We start from the raw sequence: 21928 nt of genomic DNA, 5'->3' as shown, positions 1-21928 counted from the left end.
GTTGGGATGTAAAGCCAGGCAGCCTTGCTGCTGAGTTCCTGCTTTTCCTCCCTTTGCCTTACTGACTCTGAAAGGCTTGAAGAAAGGTGTGAAATTACTTGGAATACTTAGAGTATTAAGTAGTTGGGTATGGCCAGGCCATAGGGTTTCAGGATAAGATGGAATAAGGGGAAATAACGGGGGATTTGAAAAAATAGTCTGACCATTATCTTAATCTAAATAAGAGTGTAGTTGAGGAACTAGACTAGACTGATTATCACAGTAATGGGGAGGGGAAGCCTTGATGGGACCAGATCTTAGCCTCATTGGGTCAGGGACCCGTTTGAGACTGTTAAACTGTGGACATTCTTCCCAGAAATTTCTGCAACATACAATATTGCTGCAGAATTTCAGCAAGTTCACAAACTCTTTAATTTTTTTTTTTTTTTTTTGATGCTTTAGAAAGCTTGGTTTTCTTTCCTTGTAATAATGCCATATTTTCTTGAAAGTCTGTAGTTTTTCTTTACTTTGTATTTGTTTTGTGTTTTCTTTTATTAACCATATTTTTAAATATTTCTTTCTTTAGATGCCTGTCCTTTGATTATTAACTTTTACAAAATATGATTTTGATGAGTTCTTGATGACTTGATCAACTTCTTATCTCGAGTGTATGAATGCATATAAACAAACGATTGCTGTGAAATTTCCTGTAATTTTCTTTGTTGCTTAAGTATAATGGTGGTGATAGACCTTGCAGGCAGTAGATAGTCTGTACACTGATCCACATTGTTCTGTGTTTATTCATGAACAATTTGTTATTTGAATAGCTGTATCTGGGGTGGGAAAATGATTTGCATTAAAAAAAAAAAAAAAAGCGAAATCAGTCCTATTTCCAAAATGCAACTGAAATGGCCTCTTGTGGAGAATCATATTCAAAATTCTGTCTTTGCTTCTAGGACAGACATTTTTCTCTCTTGGGTACTGAAACCCTTAGAGTAATTAGAGTCTAGAGGTTAGGGAGTTTAAAAGAGGTTGCTTGACTGATTATCATTTGTTTTGTTTATCATTTGGTATGAGTAATAATTGGGTCCCCCTTGGCTGGGTGAGGAGTAAGCATTGCCAGTACCTGTGGGAAATTGCTCTAGTAAAGTTACATGCTATTTAGGATTTTGTTTTTTTTAAAAAAATACAATCTAACTTGGTGAGCTGAATTCAAATTTGACTTCCTCAAGTGATGAAAATCAATAGTTTTTTGGTTCTTTTTTTCCTTTAATTTTCCTGAACTTTAATTGCATTTTGCCCTGTTGAAGTCTCCATTGCAAAAGTATAAATTATTTTTCTGTACAAATGTAAACATTCTAAAAAATCATGATGTTATTGATCCAGTTAGTTTTGAAGAACAATATTATCAGAAAAACAAAGGTTTCTTGTTTTCTCAGACTTTAGGCTTATAAAGGAAAGTTGCTTTTAGTTAGTTTGTATGTATGTAATGAATAGAATCTTTATGACATTTTTCTGTCTCCAATCCTTAATGTATATACTTTACATATCATTTCAAAAAATTTACCTGATACATAGAGTATTAGCAAATCAAAGACTATGTTGGGTTTCATTATGAATAACTTAATGGACTTTTTTGGGAATGAGGACTTTTCATGATTTGAACTTTATTCCAAAAGGAATTGACAATATATATAAACCTTTATTTATGTGCTGTGATCAAGGAAGGAGATATTTCATTGAGAAATTATCATATAAGTAGACATATCTTTTTTAAACATTAAATCATTTAAAATTCTATTTAATAAAAGTGTATCAAACTTGTATTGCACCTTTTCCTCTTTGTAACAATGTATTATTTGATAATCTGGATTGAGAGATACTTATGAAATGTAGAATGTATACTGTCATAAACACCATGGACATACTCTGTTACCCCTGGGGCTGTTGTGAAATATGGAGCTATATAAACATATGTTCATTTATGTCAGACTACCATCCTTTTCTCTTAAGTTTATTGAGAATGGCTCCATTTCTTTCCTATGGAGTAAGGGGCATAGATTTTGTGGAGAGTGTTCGCATCCCTGTTCAACTTTTTTATTATCTCTGGATGAGTGATTGCACTATGGTTGGTGAGGCTGGTGGGTACCAGAACTCTGAATAAGTGGGACGTGATCATGTATCAAAAGACTTCAAGTCCATTGTTAGAGTAATAGACACCATTTGGTGTGTGTGTGTATGAGGGAGAGAGAGAGAGAGAGAGAGAGAGAGAGAGAGAGAGAGAGAGAGAGAGAGAGAGAGAGAGAGATTACTTTTCACTGGACATAGCCTATATCTTACATTTGTATTAACCTGGTGGTAGTTCTACATCTAATCATGATTATTTCTTGAGTGGGAATTTAAGACAAAGAATGATTTTAAATGTTGTGGTAATAAAATATGCTGTATGTCTAGTGTGCCAGTTATGAACTCTGCAAGTGTAACTTTAAGAAAAACACAGTGCTGCCGAAATGACTCACCGTCATGCCTAAATGAATGTCTTTAATTTGGACAGTGACAAATTTATGGAACTGAAGTTTTTTGAATCTTCTGGGGAAGTAACCCAAAGTCATATATCATGGGATTATGTTGCTCTGTTTGCTATTCTGTATGTGCTTAGCATGAGTTAGATAACCTAGTTTTTAGCTATTCTTGGCTGCTGTATTTCACAATCTATTTTTCATTTTGTGTTTCCTGGTAAGATTTGGATTTGCTCTGACTGGTAGTGATAATTCCTTAAACAGGTACTAAAAGGAAGGGAAAAGAGGCCTTTCTCCTCCTGAACTGCTTCTGACACTTAGTGATACTGAGAAGGTATTAGTCTAATAAGTCTCATATATCTTAAGTTTAGCAATTAAAAAAAAATGTATTTTTTACTGAAGCATACTTCAATAAATATATGTTAGTAACATTCTTTTTAAAGAGAGTGTTGGGATTTTTATTCCATTTGGTATCCGGTAGCATTCTTATAACCTAGAAAAATGTTCTTTCTAAAGGAAATATTTGAACTGCTTTCTGAAATTCTATGCAATATCACTTTATGAGCTTAAAAACACTAAGCACTGTTGCCCCGATACAATATGATTTTTATTTTTATTGTGTCAATTTTACATCACAAATAATACATTTTATTGATGTTCTTGTATTCACATATGGGATTAAAGACATTTAGTACTTCAAACTTTTTGTAGTGATTTTTTCCCCCTTCTCTTTTCAGTTTTCTATCTGTTGCTCACTTTTAGACCACGTCTATCTGTTTCATCTTGGGGATGGGCCACTAGCTCCCACCCCACTGTCTGACATCCATGGTTTCTTTCCTGTAATGAATACGTTAAAGAGATATCTGTTAAATGAAGGTCTCAGTTTCTGAGTTATTTTGGGTATTGACTATCGTTTTTATAATTACATGCTTTTAGATCTGAGCAAGGCCATTTTTTATTTCTGTTCTCTCTTTTTAAACTACTTCTAGCACCACAAAAATTTTACTCAAATTCTGAGTGAACAAGGAAAAAAAAGTTTATTAATTTTTTTTAACTCATTCAAAAACACATTGATTGAATTCTAGCAAATGCCAGGGAATTGGACTAGTTGCTCAGTGGAACTTGATTGTTGATCGCTCTATATGTAATAATTCTGATGAGTTTTGAGTAGTGATTGGTTCATTTAAAGAATGAGATTTGGTATTATCTGTAAATTTGCAGTTGGCATTATAATCCCAGCAATCTGTTTCCCTAGTTATTTGATAATTTTTTTTATGCACAAAATATGCTTTACATAAGAGCGGAAAATCTCTTTTAACGGTGGCTCTTTATTGAGGAAGGGCATGCAGTCTTTTGCAGCTTTACTATGAAATTAGCCATTTTCCATTTGACAGATTAAGAAACTTATGTTTGCTTTGAAATCAAAATTGATTTACAATTTAAAGATAAATGAAAATGAAGTTTGAGAGGATACAATTGTAGGTGGTATTTATTAAAGCATTCCAATTTTTAAATAGATGTGTGATTATGATTTGGGAAGTACACATTTGAGGTCCTGATGCTGAGCACATATTTGATGGATGTATTATATTTTGCAAGTTTGCTATTTTTAATACAGAGATTTCTAAATTTATATTTATTAAAGAATCTCTAATCAAATAGTTCAGCTCCAATATAGGTTAAGTCTTTGCTTATATCTCATGTCTTAGGCCATTGAGGTGAGGATTTCAGAATAATAAAGTGTATCTTGGGTTAACTAAAGTTTTACAATCCCTGGATAGTCTTCATTTGTAAAGGATAATTATTGTGTTCAAAGGGACCTACTCACTTGGGAATTAAATTCAAATTGTCTTGAAGTATCTTGTTTGTGTCTTAATTTTAATCTGCTCCTGTGACATTTCTCCAGAGAAAAACAAAATATTCAAGACAATAAATAGATAGATAGATAAACAAAGGTTTAAGCTTATCCCAGTGAGTAGTATTTTATGCATTACTATAAGTTCACTACTTTAGAGATACTATAAATTTTCATTGGCTGAAAATATTGCTGTAATCACTTCATCCAATACTGAGATCAAATATAGTTGGGGTACCTATTGGTATAACTTAATATAGCTGACTATATATTTTTAATTAAAAAAACACTATAGAATAGACCCTTATAAAACAACACATTTTCAGTTATAAAAATTTTTTAAATATTTAATTTAAATATTTAAATTAAGCACTTAATATTAAAATTCTTAGTTTAATCTAAACCGTCAATGTCATATTTCAAAAGCAATAAAAATAATTTTGCTTCTATCACATACATGTATTAAAAAATTTGATTGGCATTGCCCCCATGTTAATTGCTGGGCTTGTGCATATAACTTTTTTATTTTAACAACAACAAAAAATTAAATTTTATTTAAGCTTTTTAATAATACTGAAATATTCTGACAATCTTACAACTTTTATCAAATGGTCTTTCATGTTGAATCATTATTACAAAATTCATTATGTAAGCCACTTGCAATTTTTCTAGTGATCAAATGAACTAACCAGAATATCAAAACTTCAAAGGAGTTTTGTGATAGAACTACCCGAGACTACATGTGGAAGCAGTTGTGGCCTGTTACCCATTCTTGTGTTCTGAGTCCTTAGACTGGAGAATGTATAGTAACTAGAGAATAAGAAAAGCTGTGCAAAGGGTAAGGAGTAGCTATATATCAAAAAGCATGTTTAAATGCAAATTATTTTGAAATTTAGATGATAAAAGAAGCTCTGACTGTACTGTTAAGTACTCATTTTCACTAATTATTAATTCATTGTAGTTGGAACAATAATTCTTTTAATTGGTATCTGAACTTTGTTAAAGAATTGCTTGTAACACATTTCAGATTTTGGTTAAAAAACTACTGTGTATAACATACATTCTGTAAGTCAGAGGAAAAAAGATCTCTTATTTGAACAAATGCTTTGAGTACCATAGTGCCCTTTTATTAACAGTTTTGGGATGTCACATAAAATACCGTTGTGCTATATTTGCCTGTAAACATTCAGGCCAACCAAATGAGGTAGGCGTTCAGTTTGCTAGTGAAATGATCATGTGTTTGCTAGTGAAATGAAATGTGTTTAATAATTGAATACAGTGTAAGGCTCAGGATTTGTGTGGTAGTATTCAGAGGGGGTGGGTAAAGAGGACTCTGCTAAGTATGGACGAGGTCACCATAGCAGTGGGAAAAAACACACCAGTAAGTTAATAAATTGGGGTTTTATTTATAGACCTACTGTGAAGAATTCTTATAGCTTAAGTGGGACCGGATATTTCTGTTTGTAAAATTAATATTCACTTGAGATGGGCAAGCATATTTTAATTTGACAGGCATTAATATCTGTAATGAAAGCCAGAGCCTTTCAAACAAACAAGTGACAAGTATCTACAGAAGTAGCATAAATAGGACCCTAACAAATAAGTTCCTACAGTTTTTCTTGAAGACTAGCTGTGGTTTAATTTTTAAGCTCCCTCTCCCATACAATGTGGTTTGCATATATTTACATATAGACATTATGTGCATGGATAAACATGTATCCCCATACTGATAGAATTTTTTAAAAACCAGAAGAATGTAAGTCAAACCTAATTGCTCAATATTTGAACCCAAATAAAATTTAGTGAAATGTCACTAGTGCTTCCTTTTGTAGATGTCTTCAGTCTTTATTCAAAAGAGGGATCAGATTTCACATATTTTAATAACTGATGATGGAGCTACTTTTGTATGTTTTAGCTGGAATATTATATCTATAATTAGCATATTCTATTTTTTATTACTTACCTTCAAAACAGAACCTTATCTTCTGAAGTCATCTGAAAAATTAGATTATTTATTATATACTTTAGACAAAATAATTGTGCAACTGCGTCAGAGTTTCTAGGAACCCAGGCATAACCTTAAGGTAGATAAAGACCCTTTTTTTTTTTACCTTACTGCTTACATTCTCTCATTTTCTTTAAATTTTGTTCTTCGGCTTTGCAGTTTAACACTTTTCCAGCTATATCAAGCACAAAGTAATAATTATACCACATGGTAAGCTCTTCAGAGTCTGTTCTGCTTCTGTTTGTTCTCTATTGTTCACTTCTCCCCGACCCTTCACACTGGCTTGCATGACAGTGCATGGTGGGTGCTTAATAGGTGCTTGACGATTGACTGGTTGATTGATGTGGTTTGACTAGAATAGTAGTTTGTGACATACACAAATGTCCAGAAGGGAATAGAGGAAGTGCCAATCTATGGACGTCAGGCCAGAATGTGTTTTAAGTTGCTTCTGACATGTGATATCCATAAGCTGTTCTCCTAACATGTGCTGACATAAGTTACTTCGACAGCCTTTGTGCAGACAGTAGCCACATGAAATATGGGACAAGAACCAGTTCATTCCTGTACGTGTTCTGATTACAGAGAGGGATGAAACGAACGTGTCTGGACTTGCAAAGACATTGCATCTGCTGTGGTTGATTGACATAGTGGAACGTGTTTCGGGGTGGGGGGGAATTAAACTGTCTAGCATTTTGTATGCCCTTACTTATAGTATAGTTCAGTGAATACCAGTCTGAACTTCACGTTAGTATACCCTGGGTTTCTTTAAAAACACGCCACCCTAGACAAGTTAGATCAGAATCTGTAGAGGTTGGGCCTGGACATCATTTGCTTTTAAAAGCAGTTCCAGTTTTGAGATAGTTTGAAGTTTTATAGGAACCAAAGTTAGAAGAGAAGAAAGATTAAAGGATATAATTTCCACTCACTCTGTTCTCGCTTGTTGAGAAAGATGTACCACTGTCCAACAATAATCTAATACAAGCCTTTTATGCACTTTAAAAAGTTCTAGTGGCTCTATTAAAAGCGTAAAAAGGAATAGGTGGAATTAATATTAATAATACATTTGCTTTAGCCTAAAATACCTCAATCTTACTGTTTTCAACACTAATTAATAAAAAAATATTACTGAGATTATTTTACATTCTATTTCTCCCCTTGTATGACATTTTCTAAATCCAGTGCATATTGTAGAGTTGCAGCACGCCGCAGTTTGGAATAGCCACTTTTCAAGTGTTTAAAAACCATACGTGTCTTGTCAGTTCCTTATTGGACAGAGCAAATCTAGAGGGTAAAGTGCTGGAATACAAACCAGGAGACCTAAAGTTTAGTGTTGGTTTTGCCACTGACTAATCCTTTGACCTTGAGCAGTTCCCTTATCCTCTCTCGGGGGGGTTCAGTTTCCTCTTTAATATGAGGGATCAAGAGTCACTCTAAATTGGGAGTTTTTCTAATTTTGCTTCAAAGAGCCCCAAGATTTTGTGAGCCATTTTAGCGGAGAAGACAGGCAAGCAAGCCTGCTTTAGGCTGTTTTTCTTTGGATATATTTGAGTTTCCAGATGTCATTTTATTTGAGGAAAAAAACCCAAAAATTTGTTTTGAAGCAAAACAAAGGTTTGAAAAAATGACTAGGCTAATTGTTCTCTTAGGTGATTCTCTGATGTCAGCAGCATTATGACAGTTACTCTAGGAACAGGTCAGGCAGCAGGTTTCCTGCTTTTCCTTCCAGTGAAGGTGTCACCATGACAATGATTCTTGGGTATTTCCTATCAAATTAGGAATCCCCTCAATAGCGGCTAAAGTGGATTTGACGAACAGAAATCTTGGATAGCTAGAGTGATAGCAGGTCACTTATGGTTACTGAGGTACCTGGTGGTTGTCTAAAACTGACCAAATTGCAAGAGGAGACCCCTGACTCTCTGAGGTGTGGTCCCATAGTCAGCCATAATTGAGGCCTAGGATCACTCTGACTACAAGCCTTCTGACTTGAAATGTGTTTCTCTATTGGTGAACGCATAATAGACAACAACTTCAATAATTGTCGTGTAGGTGACAATAATGCATACACGTGATTTTGTTCCTCAGACTAGAAAGCTTTCTCTATATCAGATAGATGAACTTTCTGTGGCAACAGCAAATAGAAAACTACCATATCCTGTTCATTGGAAATCAGTTTCTGCCACTTGTCCACAGTCAGTGACATGGGAACAAGATCCTTAAGCATGTTGTTTGCCTTTTAAAGCCTCCTGTGTTGGTTTGTCAGGAGTCAGTCAACGACCTACCTGTCCCAAATTTTTGCTCCTTTGCTGTTGTATTTGGGGTGGGGGGATTATATTGAGTAGGAATTGTGAAGTGGAGAAAGCTGAGAGTGTTTCTATTTTTAGAATGCTTCTAAGAAGTGTATTATAACACCATATTCCATGCTTGCTAGGTAGTTATCCTGAGACTATTGTGCCAAGTGAAATAAGTCAGAAAAGGCGAGAGCCGTATGATTTCACTCATATGTGGGATATAAACTGAGAGGAATAAGACAGACAAATAAACAAAAACTCATAGACACAGATGATAGTTTAGTGGTTACCAGAGGGTCAGGGGGTGCGGGGGTAGATGAGGGAAAAGGCGGTCAAATATATGGTGACAGGAGATTTGACTTTAAGTGGTGAACACACGATGCAATAGATGGATGATGCATTATAGAATTGTACACTTGAAATCTATATAATTTTACTAACCAGTGTCTCCCAATAGAGTTAATAGAACAAAACAAAACACAGAAAATTGTTTTAGCCCAAATATCAGCAGTTATCTCTGAATTTTTATTAGCATGCACAAACTTAATTCTTCCCATCCTGGCCTGCTCATGTATCAATGAAAGCAGCTGCTAATACTGAAAGCAAAAGAGAGAAATGGAAATCCAGTTTCATTGTAGTGTATCAAGCATAGCTACTTCTACAACAAGTTAATGAAAGAATGTTTACTAAGCCCATTGGATTCTTTAGTCTAAGTATTTTTGCTCAATATTTGACACAGATTCGCATGTAGGACTCTGGGTAAACAGGGAAAGCAAATAAATCTGACCTTTGTAAGGCTGGTATTTTTTTATGAAGCCAAAGGGTGCACAAATACACAAATATTAGTCCACTCTTATTTTTGTGCCAGAAATCTTCTCTCTGGCTGATAGCATCTATGTTCGATCTTTGGCATCACTGCTGCCCATCTTGGTTCCCTGAAGGCCTTACCATCTGTTGAACTGGTAAAGGGTTCCATCTCCTCAGTTTCCCTACCATCCAACTGGAAACAGACCGTCTGCTTGGCCTTGGCCCTCTCTTCTCGTTCCTGTTCATTTGGAACCAGCTCGAATATCTCAGAGTAGGTGGCTTTACCTTAGCCAGTCACCTTAGGATTAGCAATTACTAGAAGGTAAGAGATTGGCAGCGACAGGTGGAACATCTGTTATTGTAGTGATCTTGGCTTTGGAGAGTCTGGGAACTTGGAGAAAGTGTAATTCGTGAACATGGTTCCTCCATCCCTGCGGTGCTCTCCTTTGGCCTCTCACCTTCTTTATGTAAACATATAAATGCTTGGGCTTTTTCAGGTTTAATCCTTTGGTCTATCTTAGTTTATTTAATAAGACCAGTTAATGCATGAGTGGCAGAGACCCGCTGCTTTTATCGGCCTGACTAAATCAGCTTCTTTCCCTTCGATGCTTCTAAAATACTTGCCTGACAGATCTGCAGTCACTTAAACCATCACAGTTGTCCAATTCGTATTTTGGGAAGTCACTCAGGGGAAAAAAAAAGAAAAAAAATCACCTCTTCTTTCCCCATGTGTCCTTTTGAAGTTCTCCCTGTCCACCCTCTATCCTATATCTGGGAAATTTTGAGGAGTCGCCAAGTACGATGTTTCCTACTTTCAAACCATACATGAAGACCTGAGTAAAGAAATGTGGCCATTGAAATGTTTTCAGTTTTTCCTAACAAGCATATACCGGGGGTGAAAAAAAACATCTATACACATGACTTGTATTCATATTTTGTTATCAGTAGATATTGAATATTACAAATTTGTTTTTTATTAAAGTTTATTGGGGTGACAATTGTTAGTAAAGTTACATAGATTTCAGGTGTACAATTCTGAAATACGTTCTCTCTCTCTCTCTCTCTCTCTCTCTCTCTATATATATATATATATATATATATATATATATCATTGTATTACAATTTTAATACAGTTTTTTCCTTTCTTAAAATGTGCAAACTTTTTTTTTTTTGGCACCCTCTGTATGTTGGGCAAGAAAAAGGGGGAGAAGCAAAGACACAAAATGAACAAAAATCTCCAAATGCCTGTAGTCTAATGACCTTATTTCCTCTTTTTCCTTCTCTTTGTCTAATTCTTAAATTTCCTTTTTCTTGTTTCACACTATGCTTCAGCATTATACATTTTTGTCCTTTGTTTTTCATCATAATTTTTGAATTAAAAGCGGTGTTTTAAAAAACACCTCTCAATATTTGTTAGAACTTCAGTTCTCACGTGTGATTTGCTCATCACTTTTTAATTATTAAGCATTGTCTTAAGTGCTTTCTGGGAAGGAGTGTAGCACAGTTGTTAACACATAGACTGACACACGCTGGAGGTTACACTCAGTGGGTCTACATATACATTTCTATGTGATTATCTTGCACAAGGTGCTTAATATTTGTTGAGTATCAAGTTTCTCTCCCACAGTAATGTTATGGGGACTAAATAAGTTTATATATAAACATGTGTACATACGACTTACTCATTTTACAGCTTTACTGTTCTGTCTGACTTTATTACCCAAGCATTGCCTAGCATAAAATAAACACTCTTTGCATGTTAGTTACTTCTGTTAGTATTTACTTGAGTTATTACATCAATACTCAGATAGACAGAATTCCCACTTTACAGGTGGGTAACAGAAGCCATAGGGGGTTATTTAACTTGCCCAGGGTCATGCAAATGGTGAGTGAGCAGAGCCAAGGCTCATGCCCAGATTCGTGTGACCGCAAAAGCCACGTGCGCATTCACTGAATCTGCCACTGCCATTTCATTTTCGCAGCATAGTTAAATAGACATGCCTGTATTGTTAGCAAATTATTAGCATCTATTAGAATAGGCTTATTTCCTGATTCTTCTTTTTCTCTTTAAGTAGTTATAATTTCTCTTGGATAACTAACTAATCAGTGCTATTAGATGGCACAAAATTTCTTGGCCTAGGTCTACCATAAATCTTGCTTCTTTGAGACACTTTTAAGGAAGTAAGAGGGCCAGGTTTATTCCTCAATATCAAGTGTTCTTTTTAAGAGAGATAGCATCATAAGGAGATGTTCTTATGCATCTATTAACAGCATAATGCACATGGCAGATGGAAATTGCGTGAAGCTGTTTTATGCTCCTTCCAGATATTTCTAATAGATGTGCATTGTCCAGTTGATGAACCCTCATGTGAAATAAAGAAATAGTGAGTTTCCCTATTGGGATGGGGCTTACTGGCCATTTATCAGTTTTAACCGCCGTGATAGCATCTCTGCCCAAGGACCTGGGGATGTCCTAGCACATTGTAGGAATGTCCTGGACAGCCTGCAGCTGAATGTGTGAAGAGGAATGTATTCCCAGATATGAAGAACGACAGTAGCTACAAGAGAGCTTCTTACTGTTACTAAGAAGGCATGGGTGATATGGTATAGTGAGTGGTTGGTTCTAAATCTGAGCAGTAAGTGGAGTTTGTCATTGTATCATATTCCTAAATACCTGTGTCTCCTCACTGATGTCATACTGTCCCCTCACTCTTCAAGATGTCCCTTCAGTCCATACACACACAAATCCTGATTCCCTGTTCGATATTCTGTGCGATTTTGCCTTTGTTGCTCTCGGATTCCTGCTCTCCCCTTACACAGCAAGTCCTTCCATTTACTCAGAGAAGTGACTCTAGTTGAAGGGGCAGACCTGGTCTCCAGACCTGTTCCCATTCCTCCAGTGCCAGTGGGGGCGCCTGCTTTGTAATGGGGGAGCATCTTCCACAGGTCAGTTATGGTCGGAAGTATAGGAACTATTTTCTTTCGCTGAATTTATCGTTGCCAAACAGAAACAAATGTCTCTCCTTTATTTGTTATTAACTCAACATTTCTAGATGCAAGACATAGGTACTGGACAAATAAGAACTATAAATTTCCTTGCAGCAATCACTTTACATCTGGAATCAAAGGAAGCATTTAATGCTTGATAGCCCTTCATCATTTTAATGCGGGAACCCTTTAAAATACTCTAATAGGTGATTAGTGGTAAAGGTAGATATTTGGTGGTTATTATTGAATCGTTTGTTGTTGAGTTTGGGCTCATGTAAGAATTTGACTTTTTCTCTTTCAGCTGTCCCATTTCCTCCGAGTCACCGGCTTACAGCAAAAGAAGTGTTTGATAACGATGGGAAACCTCGTGTGGATATCTTAAAGGCACATCTCATGAAGGAGGGCAGGCTGGAAGAGAGTGTTGCGTTGAGAATAATAACAGAGGGGGCTTCAATTCTTCGACAGGAAAAGAATTTGCTGGATATCGATGCACCTGTCACAGGTATGTTCTAAGGATGGAGGCTGCCCACTTGTACCCACACTTCGTTGTTTTCACATCAAATCAACAGCCCAGTTAGTCTTCAAGTAGCATATTCATCTTACTCCTTTACTATCAAATCTGTACATTAAGAACTAAAGATACTATATATAAAAATATTTTTGTTTTCACAAGTTAAATATCTGCACTATTGTGATGCTCTAAAAAGTGCTGTGCAATGTAGAGATGATGAAGATATTCCAAAGTAATGCTTTAATTAAGAAGTGGCATTATTTGTCAGTAACACTCACTGGCCCAAACAACATAACGTAGTCATCTAGAAAGTTTGGGCGAAGTATACTAAGGCTTCCACAGCGGTTGAGTGAGAGACTGAGTTAAAGCAGTGGATCTCAAATTGTTCTCCCTGAATTAGGGTCATCATCATCATCATCACTGGAAACTTGTTAAAATGTAAATTATCAGGCTCCACCCCGGAACTACTGAGTCAGGTTCTCTGGGCGGAGGTGCACCGGTCAGTTTTATGCACCAGTCTAGGTGGTTCTGATGCACATTAGAGAACCACGGAACTTCAGGCATTTGGTGCCTAGAAAGTGTGTCTCTAAGTTTTTGGTGCTTTCGATGTTCCTTGTGGGCAGATACATATTTTGCATAAGTTTAACTTCTCTTAGACCATAACTATTACATCTTGTCAAAAATGTGTCTGGTACAGGGGGTCCAATATTAAACCTGCCCTTTGTGGAGTTTGTTAAACTTGCGAGTTTTCAATTTTAGAGAAGCTGAAAAACATTTATTTTCTCCTTAATTATTCTCACTCTGGCAAAGCGGAAAAACATTAGAAGCAGAATATTGTGCTTTTTAAAATAAATGGGACATTTAAAAATATTTCATATATACTAATTGCTTTTTCTCTCTCAAATCTTCATTACTTATATTATTGACCTTCAAATATGTATTTGAACGTGACTGAGAAAGATAAGCTGTCTTGAATATCAGACTAGACCTTGTCCCTCTAATGACTCCTATTACAAAGAAATTGATATTATTTACGTTTTATTTTTGGTTGGCAATGCTATTTTTCTTTTTTGCAATTCAGAAAAACAATGAATGTGTTGGGGGCCAGGCAGCAGGAGAAATTAGCACTAGTTGTGGTCACTCAGTGTTGGACCAGTGTAAAGAAATCAAGCAGCACACATACCCTGTGTATAACTACGAAACCCTATTCCATGTGTTAAAATGGACTCATGCATTATTATCTCCAGCTCTCTGACACTGGAAAATATAAGGGCAAAACAAATGTGAACATGCTTTACTTTTTTAGGTACTAACACACGAATTGTTTTAGTGTGTAAATATTAGTTTGGAATCTACCAGCCAAAAACAGTACTTTAAAATTGACTATGAATTCCAGTTATAAATTAATGGTAAACTATTAGCTTTAAATATTTTTACCATTAAGCTTGTTTTTGGTAAGAATGGATGGCATGATGTTTTATTTTGAATTTATTTTTTTCTCCATTTCACATAATAATGTGTCATTTTTAATGAAGAATTCATGTTAAGTTCACAAAAGAGCCCAGTAAGTGTTAATGGAGGTGATAATTATAACTAAAAAGGAACATGCAATGAAGATATTTAGGGCAATGTGTTTTCTGGGATGCAGTCAGCTCTTCTGTTTGATTAGGCTCTGCCCTGAAAGGAAACATAGGGGGGATTCTGAAAGAGTCAGTTTCTGGTGTTTTATCCTGGAACCTTTCTGGAATCCACAGACTAATTGCCTTCATATTCAATAGGGATCATACCTGGTACTTTCTAGTGAGATCCTAGTGGGCAATGTGGCAAATTTCAAGATATAAATATGAAGAGTTTTTGGAAATCAGGACACAATGATGTGTAACTTTTCCCTGGGGAAGAAAAAAAAAAGCTAAAGTTTTTAAGATAGTGACAGAAGTAGCTATGGAGATATCACAGACAATGTAGCACTAGAAAATAGAACCAAAGCAGGAAACACCTTTCTCTGGAGGAGTGTTTATATTTCATAATGAAGGCAGGACTCCAAGGAGCCTCTAGTACATTCTATTGCAATGATCTCTTTACCTCTTTTCTGGGAATATAGGGATATGGAACAAAAGTCGCCGAGAGGGTGGAGAAAAATGTATATTAACATTTTGATAAAAGGAGGGGGGAAAAAACCCCTTTGCGTGTAATTCATCAGAAATCTGAATTGAGCTTCATATTCCCCTCATGAATTTATGAGCAAAAGATGAACCTGGAGTACTGCCCAATAAAAGTAGGAGCATTGCTCCAAAAAATGACAATTTCTTTGTACTTCAAGATACTTCTTATAATTTATTGGTAAAATTTTATGGTATATGATTGTGTTCTGAGATTTTATTTTATCTGGACAGCTGAATCAGCAGTGCAATATTTATTTTTAAATTTAGAATATTTATTGTTTTGGTAACTGAATCAGCAAAGTTGTATTTTATGATTGATAACTAGGCTATGCAATAAAAGGCAGAGTTTACATTTAAAACTCTTCAGAGTAGAGTATTGTTGATGTAGTTCAGAATTCCAGACTTAGAAAGATGGAGAACTTAAAATTCAGAGGAAGAGGAAGACCAACAAAGTAGATGAGGAACGGGGCAAGAAGGAAAATTATATAAATGAGAACGTGTGAAAAAAGATGAAGCAAGAACTTTTAATGTAGGAGGGGAAAAGCCTGCAGCTTGACTATCTAGTGCTTTTAAAGTGATAATGGAAATTGTCTCTCACCTGCATGCGTCAGAATCCTAAAAATGGCCAGGTGAGTGGGTCTGGGTAGAAACTGGCCAGGAACCAACATTAAGTGTAGTAGATAGGTAAACTTTCAAATGAAACAAATAGCAACACTTTTATAATTTTACAGGAAAGTCCCTCAGCTTTCTCTCTGCTCCTCCTCCTCTTACTTTTTATTAATACAGATAGTTCATTCTCAGACATTTAGTGAGACGTTAATGTCTGTGCCATGCTTTGCTTCCATTTTAAGAAAAAAATTAGAAATGAGTGTTGTAATCATTGGCAATCTGGACATTCCTTTAATGTTTAAATGTACAAAGCTAGCCAACTCCTCTCCCCCCCTCATCGTTCAAGTGTTTATAAATTAGTGAAAGGTTTATGTTCATTTGGGATTTTTTTCCCTACAAATTCAGTATGTTTCATTTTGAGAAGACAGAAGGATCAGGAAGCTGCTTGCAGGTGTCCCTCTGGAGAAGGGGATGCAGCTCTGTGCACCTTGCCCTCCAGGAGCGTGGATTTAGATAAACCACAAAACATCTCCGTGGGCGTAGAGCTAAGTATTACCTCTGGGTCCCCCGTCAAAATAAGGGCGGTAGGGGCACGTTCTGCTTTTTTCCCTGAACTAACTTGTCTGATTAGAACAGTAGCTGTTTCAGAGATTGAATTTGAAGAATGTGTTTCTGTGTTGGAGGCATTTGTGAAGGAAAGTATTTTCCCTCTGTGACTCTTCTGAAAATTGAATTGAATTATTTTTGTTTCCTTGCAAACATACAAATGGATCATTAAAAGATGTGGCCACATAGCAGTGTGGCCACTTGCTATGGACCGAATGTATGTGTCCCCCGATATTCATATGTTGAAGCCCTAATCCTCAATGTGATGGTATTTGGTGATGGGCTCCTTGGGGGGTGATTAGGTTTAGATGAGGTCATGAGGGTGGAGCCCCCAGGATGGGACTAGTGCCCATATAAGAAGAGGAAGAGATGAGAGCATTTTGTCTCTACTTCTTGTTGTGAAGACACAACAAGAAGATGGTCATCTGCAAACTAGGAATGGGGCCCTCACCAAGCGCTGAATATGCCAGCACCTTGATCTTGGACATTCCAGCCTCCATAACTATAGAAATATTTGTGGTTTAAGCTGCCTAGTTTGTGGTTTTTGGTGAGAGCAGCTAAACTAAAACACAACTCACTTGGGGAATTCAATTTAACAAACATTTTATTGAACGTTTATCTGGTACAGGTGCTGGGGGTCACACACAGCTGAATAGGACTGGTTTCTGCTCTGCAAGGGCTCAGAATATACCAGGAAAACTCAAATCGCTATTTGCCCAAAGATATGTACAGCAAACTATTGACTAAATTAAAAGATATGACCTAGATTTAGTCAAGCTAATTAAGAAGTATCCAACTGCATATAGTTAGACAAAAGGTTTTCCTATCTTCTAAATGGCTTAGTTTTCCCTGACAGTTAGTGCCCATTGATGATTATATTCCATCTTTGAGTTAAAGAAATTGTCGGTAGCTGGGATCGCGCCTGTCCTGAATATGGATTGAGTCCTCTTTCAGAAGGTGAGGAACTGTGAATGATATGTGACATGAGACGTAGTTGTTGACTGCAGTACTCATGGTCTGTTTGGGAAGTAGGTACATAAACAGATAATTACTATATAATCTGTTAAGAACTGTAATGGCGGCATCTACAAACTAGTATGGGAACTCAGAAAAAGGAATGCAGGGAAGCCAACCAAGTCTTGACAGATTACATGATATTTGAACTGGATTCTATGTGATAAGTAAAATTATACCAACTGAAACAGCTAAGGAAGGGTATTCTGGGCTGAGACCACAGCATACTACAGGCACTGGGGATTTTTGTAAAGAGGCAAGGTGTGCTCGTAGAGGTCTCACAAGGGTGTGAGGGGTGGTCTAGGGGGTGACATTGAGTTTGGCCAGCAGAGTCAGGTATCGGTCTCTTGTAGGAAGCTCTTAAACATTCGGATAGCATCCTGTAGGCACTGGGGAGTCAAGGGGGCTCTTCTTACAGGGGAACTACATGATCAAGCTTGTGGCTAGCATAGCATGAAGGATGAGGTGAGTGGACTGGAGTGGAGTGGGGTGTAGAGTGAGGGGGGAGAGGGGAGGATTAGGAACCTTTCATACTTGTCCAGGGCAGGCATGAGGATGACTTTGTCAGGGTAGGAGGCTCGGCTTCAATTTTGATTACAGGGCCTTTGAAAAATGAGAGTTGAAACACCTGATGGGTTTGTGCAATCCAATTTACTACATTTCTCCTTGAAGTTCTCATGTTTTCCTGTTTTCCCTTTGGCTTAGCAGAGAACATTTCCCACATTTGTAAAGCAAAGGCAGACCCGGAGCTCAGGTTTTTGAATAGAATGATTGAGAACTCATTTTCTGCTCTGTGGGCTGAGGGGATAGGCCAGCATCAGCTGGGCAAACTGCTAATCTCTCCGGTTTGTCTGTTTCCTGCAGTGGGGGATTTGTCCCTTGGGCAGCAAAGGATTCCCTCCGTGGCTGTGCCTGCCATTTAGCATGTCAGGCAGTTGCCAGGAGAACCCTCTGGCTTTGTTCCTGGATGTGAGAGTGGACCAGTGGCCAAGTCTAAGGTCACGGCATTCCTTCCCTTACAGCAGCTGACGTCAATTAGGAGAATTCCCCATGCCTTTACTCTGGGGAGAGTTCAGTGGGGATAAGAATCCGGTGTCTTTTGAGACCTAAAAGGTCAGTGTTTATTCTCCTCATACTATCGTTTGTCACTATCAAAGGAACATGGCCTCCGTTTATATGGGGATAAAATATTACTTCTGAGGCATTTTGCCCACTTGTGATTTCAGTGGCCAACTCTTCAGGGCCTGCCCTGCAGCCAGAGGCCTATTTTGGTACCTGGCCCACTGCTGGCAGTCAACACACTTCCCTCCCAGTCTGTGGCAGCAGCACATCATTTTAATGTGCTTATTCCCCTTAATTTGGGCCCTTGATTAATAATAATGATGATGATGATGATGATAATGATAAATGATCACTGTGTGAGAGCCAGCGTCCGTTTCCTTATTGTTTACTTTGGTTTTGCAAGGTTGGCCTTAGGAAACCCATCTTACAAATAAAGAAGGGGGGTCTCAGAGAGTTTGTCAGTGTGTCTCAAACTTGAGCATGAATCGAATCACCCGGAGGACTTCATAAAACACAGGTTGCTGAGTCTTCCCTCCAGAGTTTTTGATTTCTTAGGTCTGGAGTTGGGCCTGAGAATTTGAAGATCAAACAGTTTTCCCAGTGATGGTGCTGCCCTTGGTCTGGGGCTACACTGCGGAAACCACTGGGTTAAGTACCTGGTTTTAGGTGCACAGCTGGTAAGCTGACCACCTTTCCTTGTACAGGTACCCATCTACATAACTCATGCTATTACACCATATTATACTCGTATACACTGTTCTGCCTCTGTATTGGGCTTAAAAAAATAAGGCGTTTTCCTTTCATTTGACTGGAATTTTTTCTTGCTTATTATAGAAGAAAACACAGTAAGAATGCTGTTGACGGTCTCAAAAAACAGAAAGAATACATTACTTTGTTGATTATAATTCATTATGTTTTAAGTAAAAATGAATTACTATAATACAGAGGGGCAAGACAAAACAATAGTGCTTTGCGTAGTTACGGCACAGAGTTTATCCATATTGTTTTTCCCAGTGAAAAACCTTCATACCATGTTTCCCGGAAAACAAGAGCTAGCCAGACAATCAGCTCTAATGCGTAGTACCTTGTTTTTTAACAAGCTTTCTTGTTAAAAAGGAAAGCTACTGCGGGGAGAATTTGTAAAATAAAATAAGGAAGATTTGTATCAAAGCATCTTTAAGTGAAGTATGTGGTATTGAATACAGCATTACATTAAGAAGAGCTGAGCCATGGTAATTTAGCACTTGATACAATGAACAAGTCAGTAATAATCTGTTAACATCAGTAAACTTATAATACCACCCAGAGGAAACAGTTGACAGTCATAATAATTGCATTATAATTACACAAACAAATATTTTGCTTTAAGATACAGAGTACCCTGCCCTTTTCAATTTGCCATAAATCAGGACTTTTCACAAATACCGTAATGAAGTTTCTAAGCACCATTGGTAAGAATACCTATAATAGTTTTCATAGGAAGGTACAAATCCCCAAGACTATTATTCTTAAAATCTGAAGCTTATCACTTGCAGTAATAATATCCTGATGGTTTTGGAGGAGATTGAAGTATATTATAATCAATACTACTGTGTTTTTAAGAGAAATAATGTTTCAGATAATACTGAAATACGTCCAGATGAAGAGAGCATTCTTCTTACATACCATGACGAAAAAATGTAGATGCACTTTTCTTTGTCTACCCAGATTAAATCCATGTTTCCTATCTCATCTCATGTTTTATTTCTCATTGAGGTGTCCCTAATAATTTCAGACTCCATTGACTTTATTGTCCTGTGAGCAGTAATGTTTATGGGCTTTAATGAACATTCCCAAGTACTGGTCACAGACTGATACTGGTCTATGACAGATTTTTTTCTGGTCCAGAGTGAAATGATCTTTTTCATTTTGTGAGACTGCCTTCTTTTTGTATATGAAACTATGATGGCAGTACATGGTAATTGTTTTCTTAATAGCTCTTTGGGGGACAAATTAATGAGTTATTTTTGTTGTAAGGCTAACATTTTTTAAGTTCTTGTCTTTTGCCAGTCACTAGTATAATCACTATACTTTCTACCTCACTGTACTTTCATAGGGTTTTCATAAACCCTATGAAGGAAACACTATTAGCTCCATTTTACAAATGAGGAAACTGAAACTCAGTGAAATTGAGTATTGTATCTAAGGTTGCCCAGATAGAAAGTACCGGAACTGGTTTTGAAGCTCAAGTGGTTCAACCACGTCTATTCCCATTTTATTTGGGGGTAGAAGTTAATTGAACAGATCCATGAAATCATTAAATCTGGGAGTAATTATATAGCGTGGCAGTTAACTATATTGGACTGATTTTTTTTTTGGGGGGGGGCTGTTTCATGCTGTCATAAAATGTTAGAATCTGAGGACATGGATCTTGTGTCATGGTTTTGTGGATTTCCCCTATTTCAAAATAAATTTAATGTGGATGCACTGCTGATTTGCCCGTAGTAAATTATGGTAATATAATGGAAATAGCTAAGATATTTAGAGAAATCTCTAAAACAGAATATGTATTTGTGTGGATGTGTATATGTCAGTGTAATCATTTAAATAACAGTTATATTTTTTATTTTGTTCTTTTCTCCTGAATAGCTATTTGTTGATTTCTGTCTTAAGTGGAAGATTTTGGGCGTATGAGATCCTGGATAAATAAAATATATAAACTTGTCAGAAGTAGTCTCTCACAGAAGAATCTGTGGTTCAATTGGTGGATTAATAAAGAAAGAAATAATACTAAGTTTTGAGACAGCTGCTTTGCCACTATTTAAAGTGACTATTTTGGTATATAAAATGTTTTAAAATATTAATTCAATGACTTCATACACACATTCTTGCTAATGTTACAGCCTATCTCCTCAGAGAAGGCCTTTAGGCAATTCAGTCCTGGCTTTGCTTTTGTCTTGGGGGTCAGATAGCTTGTCCTCCCACTGTTTTGTCCAACTTCTCACCATTGAGTGCACATTGCCTCAACAAGTGACGTGAGAGTCCATGGAATGTTTGAGACTTAGGTCAGCCTGTTGAGGAGGGGGAAAAAACTCAAAAAAGTCCCATGTTCTTTTTCTAATATTTAACCCTAAAAGGTATATGTGTAAGATACTATGTATGTATGTAAATCACTATCCAAGAAAAAAGTACAACCTGGTAACTGGTCTCCTTAAAGTTGCCCTCATCATAAGAAAATAATATTCTTAAGAAAATGTGTTTTGTAAAAAATATGATTTAACTGGCTATGTATGATGGTAGGAGAAAAGCAAGAACCAAAAAACCAACCCCATAGCCAGGGTATAATCAAAAATCTTTCTTATCAAACAAAATTGTATTTTAGTATTCTGAGCAAGATTTCAATTCCTGCTATCATATGCTTACTCTTTGACTCTAGTTTGGTGTATAATGTGCTTTGTGATTAATTTCTGTTCGTATTTAACATTGTGGTCCATGTATCAGCCAGTTTTAAGCATAGCAGCGTTGTTTCATTCTGTTTTTTATG

General features: G+C 36.6%; 1 protein-coding gene across 4 annotated transcripts in view; it reads left to right on the top strand.

The window, feature by feature from the left end:
* PPP3CA (protein phosphatase 3 catalytic subunit alpha) overlaps positions 1-21928 on the top strand; it is a 296940-nt gene that overhangs the window by 136823 nt on the left and 138189 nt on the right. For all 4 annotated transcript variants that reach the window (XM_019757674.3, XM_019757673.3, XM_088792193.1 and 1 more), the window contains exon 2: positions 12743-12943. In XM_019757674.3, the coding sequence (XP_019613233.1) occupies positions 12743-12943 (201 nt within the window). The remainder of the gene's footprint in view (positions 1-12742; positions 12944-21928) is intronic.

This window comes from Rhinolophus sinicus, chromosome 1 (genome assembly GCF_057876585.1).
Source record: "Rhinolophus sinicus isolate RSI-liver-muscle chromosome 1, RSI-T2T, whole genome shotgun sequence".
NCBI classification, from domain to species: domain Eukaryota; kingdom Metazoa; phylum Chordata; class Mammalia; order Chiroptera; family Rhinolophidae; genus Rhinolophus; species Rhinolophus sinicus.
The sequence above is the reverse complement of the archived record's forward strand: the minus strand, read 5'-3'. Positions and strand labels throughout refer to the sequence as shown.